This window comes from Orbicella franksi, chromosome 1 (assembly GCF_964199315.1).
Source record: "Orbicella franksi chromosome 1, jaOrbFran1.1, whole genome shotgun sequence".
In the NCBI taxonomy this organism is placed as follows: domain Eukaryota; kingdom Metazoa; phylum Cnidaria; class Anthozoa; order Scleractinia; family Merulinidae; genus Orbicella; species Orbicella franksi.
The window spans coordinates 31,869,165-31,890,154 of record NC_138145.1 but is presented as its reverse complement, the minus strand read 5'-3'; the positions used below and the strand labels follow the sequence as shown (position 1 = coordinate 31,890,154).

Genomic DNA, 20,990 nt, shown 5'->3' with positions numbered 1-20,990 from the left:
TCAATAGCCCCGGGAGATATCCTAAATAAAATTGCTCTGGCAAAAACATATGTTGTGGGAAGTATATCTTCGTTCAGTGTTCGTTCAGCGAAACTGCCAAAGACGTTTTAAAAAGAAGACGGCGAATGAGACATCTTGTAACGGCGTCGACAAAATCTGGATCGGACCGGACCGAACCGGATCACGGATCGGATCACGGACCGGATCACGGACCGGATCACGGATCGGATCGCGGATTGGATCACGGATCGGATCACAGAAAAAAAAAACATTTTAAAGAAAAAAAATCAAATCTTTTATAAGATAATAATAAATAAAAAATAAAAGTGAAAACTAAATTATGTTAAATAAAAATAAGAATCCCGAATTTGACGCAATGACATGTTAATTACAGAGAATGACAAGAGGTCATTTAAAAAGCCACATAAGCGCCTAATTTACGACGAATTTAAATTGTAATGAACAGGCAGATGTAGTTATATTTGAACGTTAGTTGGCTTGAAGCTTGCGTGAACCTCCCATTCTCGTTTTTGAAATTGTTGTTAGTACCAGTAGCTAATTCTCGGCTACTTTTTCGTGTCAGATGTGAGCGTTACAGTTAGCGTTACAGTTAATGAGAAAGCTTACGTACGAAAGCTTAAGGACATGACTTGCTTTAAAGGAGCTACGTTACAATTTGCGCATCTTGAAAAAACTAGCCCAGTTTTTCAAGTTCGTCATTTGCAGTCCTCGTTAATCTTTGCCATCCTTAACGATCCTCATTCCGTTTTGATTTGCTCTTGCCTCTTAAGTGCTTTATATCCTAGAACACGATCATTTTAAGGTTTTATTCCATATAAAGGCAACTCTTTACGACCCTAAAAATGACTTTAAAAATCGTGACGTAGCTCCTAAAATGTTGTTTATTCTCGGGTTGCGTTATCGTTCACACTATCGATGTTACTCCTATATTTTTTTGTAAAACAGCTATATTTCCTTGAAATACAAATGGTCTGTTTCGTTTTATTCCAGTACGAAATATCGTATTCCAAACTCATATCTTGCAAAAGTATAGACTTGTCTCAGAAACGGAAATTGTTTGAAATCATCAGGTGTTTAATTTTTTAGTGTTTTTAGTTTTTGTGTTTCGATTCATACGTTCGTCCTATTATTACCATTCTGACTCGTTTTATGACAGTTTACCCTTGATGCAAGTGAATATACGAAATATCATTTATCTGAACTGCGAAGAAAGATATGAAGGCATGATTGATCATCGCAATCAAAACCCAACAGCCTGAAAAAAATTCATCTGTGACCAGCTCCCAGTTGGCTTGATATTATAAAAAAATAAAGGAATCTCACACCTGAATTAAATAAAACGTTCTGCTCACAGTAGTCACTCTAGTGTAATTTGCTCAACAAAATTTTGATCTTGAATCTTGAATTTTGAATTTTGAATTTTTTCCTTGATCCGATCCGTGATCCAATCCATGATCCGATCCGTGATCTGGTCCGATCCGATCCAGATTTTGTCGACGCCGCATCTTGTAACGATTTTTGCTGCTTCTGTAAGTGTAAATCTAAAAGTTATTGCAAAAATTTCAAATGCAGAGTTTCAACCGAGAATTTACATTATGTATTTGACATAGGAGATCATCTAACTGCGGTGAAATGTTTGCCGATAGCAGCGGAGTTTCAGATTAATGTCCGGTTTCAAGTGAAAGTCCGGTTCAATCTTTCAAATGGACGGCAGAAAGGCCAAGCTCAGTGAATTTATATTCGCTCACTTGGACGATGCTGTTGAGCAGCGAAATCACTAGCACGCTCGCAGTCGGGTTCTGAGGGGAAAAGCTTTGCCAAACAAAACACTGGATAAATTTGAATCTTTCCAAAGCCCGTTGGCAGATTCGCAAGAATATCACGGCTTGCGAAGCGCGATTCCAACGCTTCGATTTGCTCTGGTACCACTTCGATTTGCTCCAGTTCCAAAACATTCCTGCAAGACGTCACACGTATCTCGAATGTGGAAAACACGTTGTCAACGCTCTTAACATAAGCCAATCATATTTTTGCGTTGTGAGAGCAACGATAATGAATGAGTTGCCAGTAATCGGATACCCATGTTTGCGCAAAGAACTCTGGGATTGTCAGGGGGCAAACATTACAAGTCGCTAAAAGGAAATGTATGGCGAAACGTTGTTTCGACGCCCAAAAACATGGTTTTGGGGAGAGATCAACGCTTTTTCGCCGTTGTTTTATCGCGGATGGATTTTGGCAATGTTGATACATGGAAAATGTAAGTTTTTGTTTGAATAACCGTGAAATAAGTGATAAAATTTACCGATAAACTCCCTTTTGCTTGCGTGAGGTTTATTGTGAAATACATTGAAGAGAATATTGAAAATTTCAATACACGCCTGATCTCGAGAGGCTACCCGGAGCAAATGGTAGAAAAGACCCGCCGAGAAGTTAAATATAAAGACAGAAAAGAAGCTCTAAAACAGAAATCGAAAATTGCAGAAGGAACTACTACCCTTTGTGTCGGGCAATTTCACTCAACCGTCAATACCAAACTTTGGAAAGCATAATCACGCACAAATGACACTTTTAAATACAAATACTCAGAGGTAAATTCAAGGAGCCACCATTGATCTGTTATAGAAAAGGAAAATCACTGAAATAAGCGCTTGTAAAAGCAAAGCAAAGGCTTTGAGTAACACAGTAGCCACACAGGATGAGTTGCGCGGACTCATTTGTAATTAAATCAACCCCAGACAGTACAATGATCGCCACCGGGTATATTTCCAATATTATTTGCATGACTGAGCTTTCAAATAAGCCAGAAGTAGCCTGTACACAACTTGAAAGGCTTTACTGGGTTATTTCCTCTCGATTTATACCTAATTAATTTTGTAACATCATCAGACCATTACGCGATGTAAATTCCACAATAAACCTCACGCAAGCAACGGAGTTTATCGGTAGATTTTGTCATATATTTCACGGTTATTCAACCAAAAACTTACATATTCCACACATCAACATTGCCCAAATCCATACGCGATAAAAATGACGGCGAAAAAGCGTTGATCTCTCTCAAAAATCGTTTTCTTGTACTTCGAAACAACTTTCCGCCATACATTTCCTTCTAGCGACTAGCAATGTTTGCCCCCTGACGATCCCAGAGTTCTTCGCGCAAACACGGGTATCCGATTACTGGCAACTCATTCATTCAAACTCTTGGGCTTAGGCTGTAGTCCGTCCTTTCGCGCGCTCCTCGCCCCCAGGATTTCGCGCGGCCGTTTTTTTCTCGCGGTTTTCTTTCGCGTCACGCACGACGGGCTAAGCGAAAGAGGGACTGCTCGTAGTCTAATCGATTGAGTGTAGTGGAGATTTAAGAAACAACCATAAAATAGAAGTGCCAAAGATATGGATGAATTGCTAAGGTACTATTTTCAAAAGGGGTTTTCGTACAAAAATATATTGTTGTTTTTATCAGTAAGGTTGGTAACGTTACCTGACAAATAGGGGCGTCTGACATATAGGGGCGCTATATCAAAATACCAAAAGTTTATCATTACCTCTGCATGGTTAATGTGTCACACTACCAATAAATGGTTTGTGTTAAAATGAAAGCTTTTGACTTCTAATCAGTAGCGACTATTAGAGGAAGGAAAAGACTAATAATAAATCGGTTCGCTGAGCTGAGGTTCGAAGAATGGAGGTGTCAAGAAATCTACATTCACTAGATCCACAAATTTTCTACGTTTCAGTATGAATAATGCGGAGCATTTTTCAGGATTTCGTAATTCTTAAGAGATCTATAAATGGCTGAAGTCTACTACATGTATTGCGACTCAAGTTCAGTAAACTTTAATTTGAATGGGACGATCTGTTTGTGAAATTGTTACAGAATTGATCCAAACAACTTAAGCCACGCGCGGATCTGGGCTGTTAGGTTTTGGTGAATTCATCAATGCTTCATGTTTTCAAAATTGATTAATTTATCGCGTAGTCTCTTTCGCAGCCGTAATTGCAAAGGAATCTGCATCGTATCTATGACGGGAAAAATACAATACTGATCGTTTTCAATGTCACGCAATAAAAAAAAATACAACACCATAAAGTACTAGTGGATAAAGTCAAGAAATAGATAAAGAAGATCATTATTTTTCTTAGTGTTAGGTCTTTGCGTTCTCCCAGACTTAAGACATTCGTAGAAATGTTTCGCACGAAATTACGGAGCTCACAGTATGGAAACGCCGTGTTGGATTACTTTCGTGGTCAACCAATATGGCGGCCGGAAATATTACGCAGCTTATTTTCGCTATCTATGCTATTGATTATCTGTATTGAAAAAACGAGCATTTACGATTAAGCACTTTTCCTAATGCTCTAACTTCTAAAAAGGCTAAATAACTTGAGTTAGATACATATTTTTCGCCAAACGCGATCGCAACTCCATGTCACGTTCCACTTGCATCAAAAATACGCTGGTTGAAGTGTAAACAGATTTAAATTAACCGTCTCTTATGCCTGGCTCTCAAGTTTTGTTTTACGTACACGTATTTAGCGAAGTAAGATTGGAGATATTAATAATTCCCATTTACGGCAAACAGCATCTATTAATGTTTTGGCATTTCTCTTGTATACCTCACGCACCTGACATATAGGGGCACATGACATATAGGGGCATCTGACATATAGAGGCATCTGACAAATACGGGCATCTGACATATAAGGGCATCTGACAAATAGGGGCATCTGACATATAGGGACATCTGAAAATTAGGGGCATCTGACAAATAGGGTCGTCTGACATATAGGGGCGTCTGACAAATAGGGGCGTCTGACATATAGGGGCATCTGACATATCGGGGCGTCTGACATATAGGGGCACATGACATATAGGGGCACATGACATATAGGGGCATCTGACAAATAGGGGCATCTGACATATAGGGGCATCTGACAATTAGGGGCATTTGACATATGGGGGCGTCTGACATATAAGGGCGTCTGACAAATAGGGGCGTCTTACAAATGGGTGCATCTGACATATAGGGGCACATGACATATAGGGGCATCTGACAAATAGGGGCGTCTGACATATAGGGCCACATGACAGATAAGGGCATCTGACATATAGGGGCATCTGACATATAAGGACATCTGACATATAGGGGCATCTGCCAAATAGGGGCAGCTGACATATAAGGGCGTCTGACAAATAGGGGCGTCTTACAAATAGGTGCATCTGACATATAGGGGCACATGACATATAGGGGCATTTGACAAATAGGGGCTTCTGACATATAGGGGCACATGACATATAAGGGCATCTGACATATAGGGGCATCTGACAAATAGGGGCGTCCGACATATAAGGGCGTCTGACAAAAAGGGGCTTCTTACAAATAGGTGCATCTGACATATAGGGGCACATGACATATAAGGGCATCTGACATCTAGGGGCATCTGACAAATAGGGGCGTCCGACATATATGGGCGTCTGACAAATAGGGGCTTCTTACAAATAGGTGCATCTAACATGTAGGGGCACATGACATATAAGGGCATCTGACATATAGGGGCATCTGACAAATAGGGGCGTCTGACATATAGGGGCGTCTGACATATAGGGGCGTCTGACAAATAGGGACGTCTGACATATAGGGGCATCTGACATATAGGGGCACATGACATATAAGGACATCTGACATATAGGGGCATCTGACAATTAGGGGCATCTGACAAATAGGGGCTTCTTACAAATAGTTGCATCTGACATATAGAGGCACATGACTCATAGGGGCATCGTACAAATAGGGGCGTCTGACACATAAGGGCATCTTACATATAGGGGCACATGACATATAAGGGCATCTAACGTATAGTGCCATCTGACATATAGGGGCATCTGACATATAGGGGCACATGACATATAGGTGCATCTGACAAATAGGGGCCGCTGACATATAGGGCCACATGACATATAAGGGCGTCTGACAAATAGGGGCGTCTTACAAATAGGTGCATCTGACAGAAATGAGCACATGACATATAGGGGCATCTGACAAATAGGAGCATCTGACATATAGGGGCACATGACATATAATGGCATCTGACAAATAGGGGCATCTGACAAATAGGGGCATCTGACATATAGGGGCATCTGAGAAATAGGGGCATCTGAGAAATAGGGGCGTCTGACATATAGGGTCACATGACATATAAGGGCATCTGACATATAGGGCCATCTGACAAATAGGGGCGTCTGACATATAAGGGCGTCTGAGAAATGGGGGCGTCTTACAAATAGGTGCATCTGGCATATATGGCCACATGACATATAGGGGCATCTGGCAAATAGGAGCGTCTGACATATAGGGGCACATGACATATAATGGCATCTGACATATAGGGGCATCTCACAAATAGGGGCATCTGACAAATAGGGGCATCTGACAAATAGGGGCGTCTGAGAAATAGGGGCGTCTGACATATAGGGACATATATATCTGACATATAAGGGCATCTGACATATAGGGGCATCTGACATATAGGGGCATCTGACATATAAGGGCATCTGACAAATAGGGGCGTCTGACATGTAAGGGCGTCTGACAAATAGGGGCTTCATACAAATAGGTGCATCTGACATACATGGGCACATGACATATAGGGGCATTTGACAAATAGGGGCATCTGACATATAGGGGCACATGACATATAATGGCATCTGACATATAGGGGCATCTGACAAATAGGGGCGTCTGACATATAAAGGCGTCTGACAAATAGGGGCGTCTTACAAATAGGTGCATCTGACAAATAGGGGCATCTGACATATAGGGGCATCTGAGAAATAGGGGCGTCTGACATATAGGGGCACATGACATATAATGGCATCTGACAAATAGGGGCATCTGACAAATAGGGGCATCTGACAAATAGGGGCATCTGACATATAGGGGCATCTGAGAAATAGGGGCATCTGAGAAATAGGGGCGTCTGACATATAGGGTCACATGACATATAAGGGCATCTGACAAATAGGGGCCTCTGACATATAGGGAGATCTAACAAATAGGGTCATCCGACATATAGGGGCGTCTGATATTTAGGGGCATCTGACATATGGGGGCACATGACATATAAGGACATCTGACATATAGGGGCATCTGACAATTCGGGGCATCTGACAAATAGGGGCGTCTGACATATCGGGGCGTCTGACATATATGGGCACATGACATATAGGGACATCTGACATATAGGGGCATCTGACATATAGGGGCATCTGACAAATAAGGGCACCTGACATATAGGACTGAGAGATATTGGCGATGTTGTTTTTTAAGAGTTTATCGGACATCATAGTTTTTTCCTACAAATGTATTCTGTTGCCATTCATTATCTTTTGAAAGTGGTCACTCTCGTAAGCGGACAGTTCTAGTTACTACCGCCGTCACAAAACCCTGTTTGAACACCCATACAAACTCTGTATTGAGTAATTCCCGCCAACGGAAGCTTTATGTGAAAATTCTCTCATTTCTATCTCGCGCGCCTTCCAGCTACTGTACTTAGCTCATGCTCACCCGTATTACATTTGAAACTGAGACAATTTCTGATCTTTAACTTTGTGTGAAAAAGTTTCTCATTTCAATCATTCGCCTTCTCTAAACTGTACTTAGCTTGTTTTTCCCATCGAAACGGGGCCCGTTTACGTTGGGAAGACAATTACGGTTTTTTTATTTTGTGTGAACTAGTCTCTCATTTCAATCATTCGCCCTGTAAATAATCTACTTAGCTAACGCTTCCCCATGCAAACGGGGCCCATTTACATTTGAAAGATAATTACGGATTTTTTACTTTTTGTGCGTCACATTTCAATCAAACGCCCTATATAAGCTGTACTTAGCTAGTGCTCCCCATGAAAACGGGGCCCATTTTCTTCTTAAAGACAAGTACCGTACGGATTTTTTACTTTGTGTTAAAAAGTCCCTCATTTCAATCATTTGCCCTCTATAAACTGTACTTAGCTAGTTTTCCCTATCCAAAACGGGGCCCATTTACATTTGAAAGACAACTACGGATCTTTTTACTTTTTGTGAAGAAGTCGCTCATTTCAATCATTCGCCATCTACATTTTGTACTTTGTTAGTGCTCCCCCATGAAAACGGGGCCCATTTTCATTTGAAAAACAACTACGGATGTTTGACTTTGTGTGAAAAAGTCTCTCATTTCAATCATTCGCCCTCTATAAACTGTACTTAGCTAGTTTTTCCCATCAAGACGGGGCCCATTTACATTTGACAGACAACAACGGATTTTTGACTTTGTGTGAAAAAATCTCTCATTTCAATCATTCGTCCTCTATAAAATGTACTTAGCTAGTTTTTCCCATCAAAAAGGGGCCCATTTACATTTGAAAGACAACAACGGATTTTCGACTTTGTGTGAAAAAGTCCCTCATTTCAATCATTCGCCCTCTATAAACTGTACTTAGCTACTTTTTTCCATCAAAACGGGGCCCATTTACATCTGATAGACAACTACGGATTTTTGAGTTTGTGTGAAAAAGTCTCTCATTTCAATCATTCGCCCTCTATATACTATACTTACCTAGCGCTTCCCCATGAAAACGGGCCCTATTTTCATTTGAAAGACAATTACGGATTTTTTTTTTTTTCTGTGAAGAAGTCGCTCATTTCAATAATTCGCCCTCTATATACTGTACTTAGCTAGCGCTCCAACATCAAATCGGGGTCCATTTTTATTTGGAAGACAATTACGGATTTTTTACTTTATGTTAAACAGTCTCTCAGTGCAATCTTTCGCCCTTTTTCTACTATACTTAGCTAGCGCTTAAAAACGGGCCATATTTTCATTTTAATGAGAACTACGGATTTTTTTACTTTTTGTAAAGAAGTCGCTCATTTCAATCATTCGCCCTATATATACTGTACGTACTTAGCGCTCCCACATCAAATCGGGGCCCACTTTCATTTGGAAGACAAGTACTGATTTGTGACTTTGTGTAAAAAGATCTCTCCGTTCCATCATTTGCCCTCTCCATAATGTACTTACCCGGCGTTCCCGCATCAAATCGGGGTCCATTTTCATTTGGAAGACAATTGCGGATTTTTGTACTTTGTGTGAAAAAGTCTCTCATTTTAATCATTCGCCCTCTATATGCTATACTTAGCTAGCGCTTCTCCATGAAAACGCGCCCTATTTTCATTTGAAAGACAATTACGTATTTTTTCACTTTTTGTCACGAAGTCGCTCATTTCAATCATTCGCCCTATATATACTATACGTACTTACCGCTCCCACATCAAATCGGGGCCCACTTTCATTTGGAAGACAAGTACTGATTTGTGACTTTGTGTAAAAAGATCTCTCCGTTCCATCATTCGCCCTCTCCATAATGTACTTACCCGGCTTTCCCACATCAAATCGGGGTCCACTTTCATTCGGAAGATAATTACGGCTTTTTTACTTTGTGTTAAAGAGTCTCTCCTTTCAATCTTTCGCCTTCTATGAACTGTAGTTAGCTAGCGTTCGCCATCAAAACGGGGCCCGTTTACATTTCAAAGACAAGTACGGATTTGTGACTTTGTGTAAAAAGATCTCTCCGTTCCATCATTTGCCCTCTCCATAATGTACTTACCCGGCGTTCCCACATCAAATCGGGGTCCATTTTCATTTGGAAGACAATTGCGGATTTTTGTACTTTGTGTGAAAAAGTCTCTCATTTTAATCATTCGCCCTCTATATGCTATACTTAGCTAGCGCTTCTCCATGAAAACGCGCCCTATTTTCATTTGAAAGACAATTACGTATTTTTTCACTTTTTGTCACGAAGTCGCTCATTTCAATCATTCGCCCTATATATACTGTACGTACTTACCGCTCCCACATCAAATCGGGGCCCACTTTCATTTGGAAGACAAGTACTGATTTGTGACTTTGTGTAAAAAGATCTCTCCGTTCCATCATTTGCCCTCTCCATAATGTACTTACCCGGCGTTCCCACATCAAATCGGGGTCCACTTTCATTCGGAAGATAATTACGGCTTTTTTACTTTGTGTTAAAGAGTCTCTCCTTTCAATCTTTCGCCTTCTATGAACTGTAGTTAGCTAGCGTTCGCCATCAAAACGGGGCCCGTTTACATTTCAAAGACAAGTACGGATTTGTTACTTTGTGTGAAAAAGTCTCTCACTTTAATCATTTGCCCTATCCATAAAGTACTTACCCGGCGTTCCCACATCAAATCGGGGTCCATTTCCATTTGGAAGACAATTTCGGTTTTTTTACCTTGTGTGAAAAAGTCTCTCAGTTCAATCTTTAGCCCTTTTATATACTGTACTTAGCTGGCGCTCCTCCATGAAAACGGGGCCATTTACATTTGAAAGACAAGTACGGATTTGGTTATCTTTTTGTGAAAAAGTCGCTCATTTTAATCATTCGCCCTCTCCATAATGTACTTACACGGCGTTCACACATCAAATCGGGGTCCACTTTCATTTGGAAGACAATTACGGATTTTTTACTTTGTGTCAAAAAAGTCTCTCATTTCAATCTTTCGCGCTCTATATGCTATACTTAGCTAGCGCTTTTCTATGAAAACGATCCCTGTTTTCATTTGAAAGACAACTACGGAATTTGTTACTTTTTGTGAAGACGTCGCTCATTTCAATCATTCTTCCTCTATATACTGGGGCCCATTTTCATTTGCAACACAAGTACTGTTTTTTTACTTTGTGTGAAAGAGTCTCTCATTTCTGTCATTCGCCCTCTACATAATCTACTTAGCTAACGCTTCCCCATGAAAACAGGACCCTTTTTCATTTGAAAGCAAACTACGGAAATTTTTTACTTTTCGTGAAGAAGTCGCTCATTTCAATCATTCGCCCACTTAGAACAGACTTGGCCTTAGATCGTCTTATACTGTGAGTATTATGTTTGATCAGCTTTATCTGCTTCTAAACCAATATCTCTTACTACATTTCTAGCAGAAGTACCTCACTGGAGGTGGACTAGTCGTAGCGCAAATCGTCCAACGGCTTTATATACAACCCGTGAAACATCAAGGAACTTGTATACCATGTAGTTGTTCAGCCTAGCCCACATTTTTTATGTACTTTTAGATTTCAATCCCGGGAATTTATTACATGATTCCACGTCATGTGGTGCAGAACTCTTGCCGTAATTGTACGTTTGTACTTTGTTTTTCCATATTGGCCGAAATAGTTCTTTTAAGGACGTTCGCGCATAAATTTTCCAGTCGCTAGAATTTTTTTTCCATTTTCTTTACTTCTTTCAGAGAAATACCCGCGGTATGTTGCTTCTGCAACGCAAGCTATCAGATAATGAGTTAATTGTGTCAGAAATGCGTTTAAGAGATAAAGCGTGTGGAAAACTACCCTTACTTTGAAACATTGTCGCACGTAATTCAGCATGGTCTACAGTGAAAAGTGACTTGTTGCGAGGAATTTGGCTATCTGAACAATTCCTGTATCAGAACAAGTATTATTTTAGTGTTTTTAAGTTTCTCGAGGGATAAATGCACGCTTTTGTAGCAAAACTCAGTGACAGATGTTTATGTTGCTTTCCGGCCGCCATGGTGGTGCCCATCGGGAGGGGCACCAGCATGGCGTCTACATACAAATCTGTATAAACTTTGGTAAAACGTTTTTCCGCATATCTTAAATAAGAAAAATGGTTGTGACCTTATTCTTGGCGAGAGTCTTGGGATATTTACCTTCTTTCTTTTCTCAGATTCTGGACTTTATCTGTTTAACGGTTTTGATTTTTATATTTATCTTTTTTTCATGGCGTGACACTGAAAAACAGCAATTAGCGCGAACGTCCTTAAGAGGAAGTTTTGAAGAGTGATGTGTTTTTATAGCTACGATGTATCAGAAGTAAACAAAATTGCGGTCGGGATGTGCCTCCGTTACATCAAAAGAAAGTTATTTGTGGTGGTTGAGCTACATTTAGAAATCAAAGGCTCAAAAACAGGGTTGGGGCGGGGGGAGGGGGGGTTTCAAAGCCATGTTCCCCTGGATAATTTTTAAATTGTAATAGCTGTTGTAGTCTTTCTGAAAAAAGGTTTTAAATTTGCAATGCCCCCCCCCCCAACCCCCTCATATATACCGAGTTCCGTCGCATATGCATGTGACCAGAAGTTTACAAACTTCTGAAATTAAATATTTAATATGACATTGTTTGCGCTTACCTACATCTCTTCTCATTTTGGGTTGATTTAAACCAGTTTTATTTAGTTGTTGAAAATGGAGACGGATGAACAATCTTGCTACCAGGAGTACTTCCTGGATTGCTCTGAAACTAAAAGAACGGATTGCGCCATGTCCAACAAACACAAACATTGTAAATTATGTTGTAAGACTTTCACCACGCCTTTTCGTTGTCAACGGCATTTCATTCAATCTCACGTCAATCGCGCAGTACCTTATCATTGGAAGTTCTGTTTTCCATGTAAATTATCACATGATAATCTGGGAAAAAGTGAAAGGTTTCACTTCCACTGCCCTGTTTGCCAGTGCACCATCATAAATCGGGATCCATTCATAAAACACCTGAAGCATCATGACTCGAATGAAACACCCCAGACACATGGAGATTGTGAAATGGACAATAAAAGAGAGAGTGAAGAAAACGCCATTAACAAGGACGATGATGAAGACGGATCAAGTGTGGACCAAGAAAAATGCTCTAATGAAGACTCCACAATTTCCAGAAGGGCAATCCCTGAAATGAAAGAGTGCTCGATTTGTGGCAAGTCTATGCACCAAAAAAGCTTAGCTAGGCATTATCGTGATATTCATGACAAGGAAATTGTCAGTGTGGCAACCTGCGTAGATGAGGTTAAGGGCATATTTCTTGTTCGAAACAGTTCTAGGGGTGGCGTAGGATATCCCGTACATGTTAGAAAAGTTATGGGCACTGAAAATGTAGGTATCCAGTACGAAAAATCAGAATGCATGGATTATATGCGAGTTGCTTGGAGAAGTGGGATAACAACGGCCGAGTGTAAACACCTTCAGGAGGTAGGAAAGAATCCCGTGTTCCCAGAAGTAATCGTCCTGTCACCTGAAACCATTGAAGACCTCTCGCCATCTGGGGAATACCGAATGCTGACAGAAGAACGGATAACCGAGTGCAAAGAGCTCCAGTGCGAAGCGCGTCGCAAAAACTCCGAGTGTATTGTTTCCGTGACAGATGGATCGAGATTCATTCATTTGTCTGTTTTTGACGGAAATGTTAATTATTTTTCGAAATTTGGCAGGGTAATTGTGACAGCTGACATAGAAAATGGTACCCTTGATTGTCGCTGCTGCCGTAGACGAAGACTATGCATTCATAAATGCATTTGCTTTTGGTATTTACGACAAAATAATCTCCTAGACGCCTTCAGACGGCAAAGCACAGAGATCGAAGGAGATGAGCCTGGCCAAGAGGATTGCCCAACACCACACATTCAGAGGGCAAACCAAATATACCCTCCCAATGATCCGAGCATAGTGGCAAAAATGTGTAGATATTTACACTCCTTTAAGCGCATACCACTATACGATGTTAGTTCGAAAAATAGGGTGACAGCAACCCTCTGCAGGAAATTTATCCCAAAGGAAACACTTTGCCAAAATTGCAAGTCGCCCCTCGGCTCCCCTGTTTTAATTTCAAATAGGGCCACGTTGCTCACAATGAATGATGTGATTGAAGGAGTAGAAACGTTCTTCAAACGGTGTGAGAATTGCCGTATGTGCTATAGATACCAAGAACATGAGCACAACATCCACAATTTCAATGATACATTTCTAATAGGATTCGATGTTTGTCGCTTTCTTAGACAATGTTTACAAGAGCATTTGCCCATTGGTAGTATCGTGAAGGTTTTGGAAAGCCAACTAGGTCAGCAATTAAATTCTCAAAATGTCATTAATGCTTACTTGCATTTTGATAGCTTAAGTCAGCATTCCTATGAATACAGCTGTTCGCTATGTGGATACCATCCAAAAATTTTGATAATGGATTTGAACAAAAAGGTTGCATTTAATTGTAATGTTTCGAATTTGTAATTGCCGGAAAATTACCAGGTGGATGAGGCCGACTACGTAGACTGTGATGATTTCTGGGGCAAAGTGGAGCTCTCAATGATTCTGCGAGGATTCTCAAATCGCACAATTCCCGAATTTGAGGTGAATCCTAACCTCCTGTTCTGGTCTCCCTTCATCGGACGCCATACAAGGAAAGGGCCATTGCTGCTAAACACCGAGCACAGAAAGGTCAGCAGGAGCACTGGCGAACTGGAAAGTGAGTGTAGAGAAATTTCAGAGGAAAGATTTCTTGAACTCCTTCATAACTCCACCTACAAAGAAGTACAAAACTTCGCACAGTCAATTGGTACTCATCCGAAGGGATCAAAACTGGATGTCATCATGCAGATTAAGCAGGCCATTTCCAAGGACGACGAAAAGTTTAAGAAGGCATTTAACAAGATTTGGGGTCGCTCTGGTGGATGGGTATCTGGGACTTGTCCGCACGGCGTTATCTATGCTTTGAAGTTTGTTCTGCGCGCAGAAAGTCCAAGGGATTACATTGATCTTATTTTGTCCATGGCACACCAGCCAAATATCGTGGTAAGTGATATGGCCAACATGCTAGTTGCACATGGACAAAAGAGAAACAGAGAAATGTTTAACCCGCACAACGGTATGGTTGCGGAACCGACTAAAGAAAATGTGCAAGAGGCACTTGAAGGAAAACTGGAAGTATCGCTGCCATGGTTAAACGACAACTACGTAGCTGGCAATTACAAAGGCAGTACTACAAAGGTGCACCCGGTGACTGGAAGCGATAAGCATTTATGTCTCTTTGATCGATTGCACGAAAGAAACGCAAAGAAAGATGAAGAGGCATTGAGACGAGTAAGGAATATTAAAGAATTGAAAGGAAACCTTAACACGCAGAAAGATGAGCAGCTCCATCTCCTACACAATCACGACACTAGATATTTAAACCAGATGAAACCAGTAAACCACATTTTTCTGTTTCGTTCAAACATTGACATTCATAATGAAAGGATCAACCGACGTCAAGAAGACGGACTTAGAGCTGCTTTTAAACACCAGATCAAAGTAGATGAAAACGGTCGTGCTGTCCTAGATAAAATGAGCAAAATAGTTGTGAAGAGGAAGGGGCATCAGAAGCGGAATATTGCAAGTGACATGGATAACGATGCTCAACAAGGCACTCCGAAGAAGATGAAGTCTGAATCGTGCGACCCATCAGGCTCAGGTTCAAGAAATCAAGCGACAGCTGACCAACAAGCCACTCCAAAGAAGATGGAGCCTGAATCGTCCGACCCATCAGGTTCAAGTTCAGGGAATCGACCAACAGCTGCCCAACAAGCCACTCCGAAGATAACGAGACCTGAATCTTCCAAGGCATCAGTCGTGGGTACAAAAGATCAACCCAGTGATAACCAACAAGCCACTACGGAAAAGATGAGACCTAAATCACCCCAGTCATCAGTCTTAGGCAGTCAGAATGGCCCCATTGACGTTGATACAACTTTACAGCGCCCGCTATCTTTGGCAGATTGTTACTGGATCCAAGATTTGGGGCTTAAGAATCGGGACAAATACCTCATCATGAATGACTACTGGATAAATGATAGAGTCATCAATGCGGCAATGAAACTGATGAGGAAGATAGCACCGAATTTCGCCGGTCTGGCAGACGTTATCTTAGCAAAGAAAGATGGTTTTCCCCATTCGCTCTCTATAGACGGATTTGTACAAATTGTAAATGTGCGAGGCAACCACTGGATAACTTTGTCTAATGCGCAAAATCTCAGGTTAGAAGTCTCCATATACGATAGCCTTCACGGGGTGGACAAAAATAAAGATACAAAGATTAGGTACCCCATAAGCGTTGAACAGAGCGTTTGCCAAATAATGCAGCCTCCCAATGATGTAACCTTTTTGGTTGACGACGTGCAACAACAGGAAGGAGGGAATGACTGTGGTTTATTTGCAATAGCCTTTGCGACATTGCTGTGCGTGGGAAGAGATCCAGCGAGAGAGCGTTTTGATCAAAAAATAATGCGTCAAGAGTTACTCAATAGCTTCGAAAAAGAAGACATGGCTTTGTTCGTCGAGAAAGCCTGCAGCACTTTCCAAAAAACAGACACGGATATTCTTTATGAGTGGCGCTGTCCTGTTCACTGTCACTGTAGAATGCCTGACGATGGCAATGAGATGGTGCTATGTATTGCCTGCAAACGTTGGTTTCACGGTAAGTGGGAAATGGGTAATTTTAACAATGCACAGTGGCGGTGCAAACCGTGCCAAGATGTCTTCGAAAGGGAGCAAAAGAAGGAAACTGAAAGGAAACAAAACGAAGGCAAAGTGCAGCAACTACGGCGTGTGGCAGCAAATTACCCAGTGGAAAGTAAGCGCGTTCAAGAGCTGTACACGGCAATTGCTGGAATTTACCAAGACTTTCCTTTCCCGGATGGCAAAACTCACATCGGATGCATGTCTGCTGAAGACCACGCGAGCGTAACCAAAGACACGACTAGGAAGCTTGGTTGTACGCATTATCTCCACAACCCTAAGTACGACTTCTACATTGTCATCTTTCACGAAGAGTTAGAGACAGATGCATCATTTTTGAGTGTTGTCATACATGAAATGGCACACGGTGAACAAGGTGCAATTTCTACATCTCAACAACCCCACGGTAAGTTATTCAAAAATATTGGAAAACGTCTTATCCAGTGTGTAAAAAGTAAACAGGCCGAACTACCAAAACCTTACTGTAATGTAGAAATAAACGAGGTCACTGTTCTTACAGCAAAGTGTTAAGGGTTTCCCTCCTTTTTAGCATTATTTTGATGTATGTAGTAAAGGCACGCCTACTGTTGAGAAGAACAGCAGAATGCCGAAAACGCGGAAAAGTGTACATAGCTGACTCCTGAATTGCTTAATTAGCCTTCAGTTGAGACGAACAGCAGGATAGTGCTGACTCCTGAAGTGCCTTAATTAACCTTCAGTTGAGAAGAACAGCAGACTTGATCACACTTTAAAAGCATTGCAATGGTGAATGACCAAGACCGTGCAAGCATTCCGCATGATGGATTATGCACGCCTGCCATGACTTGCATGTAAGAGGAAAGACATGTTTAACGGGCAAGGAAAAACAAATCGAAAAGTTCAATTTCAAATTGTCTTTATTTCAAGTAAGCAAAATCTCGGAAATGTCGGGAGTCCAAGCGCGTGAAAGTAAGAATATGTTAAACTTATTTTAGGCAATGCAGCACTAATCAATGCAGTAGTTTAAATTATAGCAATGTTGATTCAAATTTCTGGCACTGAAGTAGAATACAGTGACTCTAGTTGTTGCCAATTCATACTCGTCTCAGCTGAACTCGTCGCCAAGGTCATATTTTTCTCATCACACCTGTTTTAGTCTATTGATAGATTTTTTTTTTTCGGGGATCGTTAGGTGATGAGCGTAGATCCCGTCGTGAAGACCGCGAAAAGAGTAGACTACAAGAGAGGGCCAAGCGTTTTGGTCTTGACAGAGGTAAACAATGGTTGTCATATTTTACTTGTATCAATTAGAATACGTATTATTACTTAATTCAAGATGAGAGGAATAGCAGTGACTTCTGAAATACTTAACTAAGTAGACGGAAGCTGTTCAGCACACTTCATTTAATTACGCTCTTGCGAGATTAAAATTACCCATGCTCCTTGCGTTGTAATAGTGGAAGTTGAAATTTCGTGAAAACCCAAAACGAAAATCGACGAGGACAGTACATAGCTACTCAGCAGTCCGGGCCTCATAAAGGGTAAGCCAGGCAAGAGCTTCAAGGCCCTGAAAAAAAAAAAGTGAAGGTCCAGGCTACGAGTGTGCATTGCCAGGTAGTTTGTATGACAATTTCGTATTTTCCCTAAGTGTTTATTCGGTGACTATATATGCTTAGTGGACCACATTGATAAGTTTCCCTGTGATCATTAGATGAGGCGCGAAGAAACCGTCAGCAGGAGGAAGTTGAGCGACGAAGAAAGGAGGAGAGGGAAACGTTAATTGAAGAAAGGCGGAAAAGAGATAGAGGTAAACCACTTTAGCTCATATTGCAGAAGCATCGTTTGTACAGCGATGCTACTGTTAGACATATAAGAGACCTTTTTTTCCAGAACCTACGCCTGAACGCCTCCTTAGATATCCTGTCAGATGACCTATAGGTTTAATTTTATTAAACAGAAAAACAGAAAAACAACCGAAGATTTTTTTTTTGTTTTAGAATGGGGAACTGACTACCTTAGATATTGAGACAATTTGGCGGGAAACAAGCACCATAGTCCTGGCAAAAGTAACTTACAAATAGTAGCAAGTCTACGATACGGACTCGAAAACCACGAACCTTCTGTTGACATCGCAAACTGATGTGCAAGATAGGAATAGTCCAATTGATCATCGCACATTCGGTTGTGAAGCACAAAGCGAGAAGGATTATTGCTTATAGAGACCTATAGCGAAAACGTCGGGAAGACCATAAAGTCACCCCAGCGAGGGCTTCAGTTTGTGCTGCCTCTGAAATAGTACTAAATATCAAATAAATCTTTTCAATTTTCCAGAGGCAAACAAAGGGAAATGCTGGAATTGTGGCCGAAAGGGCCACCGCTTTTATCAGTGCCGAGCCAACAGAACTCGGCAAAAAAAGTTGAAGCACATAAAGGCCAAACCACAGCCACAACCACAGCCACAACTACAGCCACAACCTGGAATCACCATTACGTTTAATGTTCAGACTGTAAACTTCAAACAATAAGATAATGGTAACGATCATAACAATAAAAAGCATTTTTTCAAATTCTGCGAAACAAAAAAAACGGCCATTTTCGTGTTTGTCCTGTCTATTGTTTGAAGTTTACACTTTGCACGTTAGAATGAAATTTGATTTTTAATATCTACCGTACCTATTAATTATATAATATTTCATTAACTTAGTTAGGCAGTTAGAAATGAATATTTCGTGTTGGCTTCAAAGTAATTAAAGAAATTGTTTAAAGAAGCCATATAATTTATGTAGAGACAAGTTAAACTGAATTAACACTTACTGAAGAAAATGGGGGTTTTAGAAAACAATATTTGTAATGAAATCAAGTTAAAAAGAAAAATAGCGGCTGATTGTCTTTTTCGAGCACAATAGGTAACATTTTCAAAGGAATTTTAGAAGCGATAAGATAGTTTTCATTGATCTTAATTACAACATCGTAAAAGGTACTTAGAACCAAATCCGGTGGCGCAAAAATTGAAATACTGCTGGCATGTGACCCATTGCTGCGAACGCCCGAACTTCTTTGTTTTAGAAATACGATGTATATGTATTTACTTGATACACAATACTTGCTGCTGGACATAAGTGTAAACAGATCCAATGTTCATTTGTTGTGAACATCATAAGTCAATTATGTGGTGACTGACTTCACAAGTAGTTGATGTCTTTTTGCAGCTGACAAAAATAAGGCAAGTTGTCACCCCTGAAATCCCCACAGCATTTCATCTTCTGTAATTGGTTCGTTCGTTGTTGTGTTCAATCATTCTTGGACTTATGATATAACCAAGAAATTACTACTTTACTAAGTTTGGCGGAGAGGAGGCCAATTTGGCGTTCATTCTTTATTTGTAATGCACTGCAAATTGATGCAGGCGGTTTCCTGATTTTGAAATTTACATAATAAATGAGTAATCGTACGAAAGCGGCTGGGATCAAGGATTTAATCCACTGTTGATTTACACTGGTAGTGTAAATACTTAATACTTGTTAGTGCACTCTGATTTATACGAATACATATACTATATTGCATGGTGAGAAGAACCATTTGAAGTTTGTAACATATATGATCCACGCCGATTACGATGATCCCTTCTATGGAACATAAGTCAACTATCAATGGAATTCCCTGCTTTTATTGCTGTATAGTTTAATAGTGATCAGAGCTATATTTAAAACAGCTGTAATAGAAGCAAAAAGGTGTAAAAAGGCCTGCCTTGGAATGGCAACAGCTCACATTTATACAGAGAATTTCGGATGTGCTATTGACCCTTAAATCCGATGCCCCTATATGTCAAACGCCCCTATATGTCAGATGCCCCCATCTGTCAGATGGCCCTATATGTCCGAAGCCTCTACATGTTACATGCCCCTATTTGTCAGAAACTCCTATATGTCAGACGCCCCTATTTGTCGGATTCCCTTTATTTGTCATATGCCCCTATATGTCAGACGCCCATATATGTCGGACTCCCCAAATATGTCGGATTCCCCTATTTGTCAGATGCCCCTATATGTGAGATGCCCCTATTTGTCAGATGTCCCTATTCGCCAGATGCCCCTATTTGTCAGATGCCCCTATTTGTCAGATGCCCCTATTTGTCAGATGCCCCTATATGTCAGACGCCCCTATTTGTCAGACGCCCCTATAGCTGGTTTTCACACGACGTCACTAAAATTCGAACTACAAAACTATTGATCTCCCTGAGATTTTACTTTAATGATGTATAAGAGCAGCTAAAAAGTAATATTCACACAAAGTTTTGCTCCGAATGGGCTCTTGGTTTTGTGATACAATACGCTTGAATTTCTAAGCTTTTACGTGACGCGGCATTTACATGACGGCCTAGAGAGCTGTCAGCATAATTAAAAAAGTGGCTTATTTCGGGGAACTTGGCTATCTGAATAGTTCATGTCTTAGGAAAAGTATTATTTTAATGTTTTCGAGTTATTCCAGGGATAAATTCACGCTTTTGTAGCAAACCTCAGTGACAGATTTTTCTGTTGGTTTCCGGCCGCCATGCTGGTGCCCATACGGATGGGCATCAGCATGGCGTCTCCACACAAATCTCTATAAATTTCGGTAAAACATTTCTCCACGTATCGCGCATAAGAAAAATT

The 20,990-nt window shown here is 40.7% G+C and overlaps 1 protein-coding gene across 1 annotated transcript; it reads left to right on the top strand.

Annotated features, from left to right (window-relative positions):
* Positions 1-17,091: 17,091 nt before the first annotated feature.
* LOC145484236 (uncharacterized) lies at positions 17,092-18,257 on the top strand. Its single transcript, XM_081462880.1, has 3 exons — positions 17,092-17,307; positions 17,531-17,611; positions 18,050-18,257. The coding sequence occupies exons 1-3, from the start codon at positions 17,166-17,168 to the stop codon at positions 18,157-18,159; spliced, it is 333 nt and encodes a 110-aa protein (XP_081319006.1). The 5' UTR covers positions 17,092-17,165; the 3' UTR covers positions 18,160-18,257.
* Positions 18,258-20,990: the final 2,733 nt, after the last annotated feature.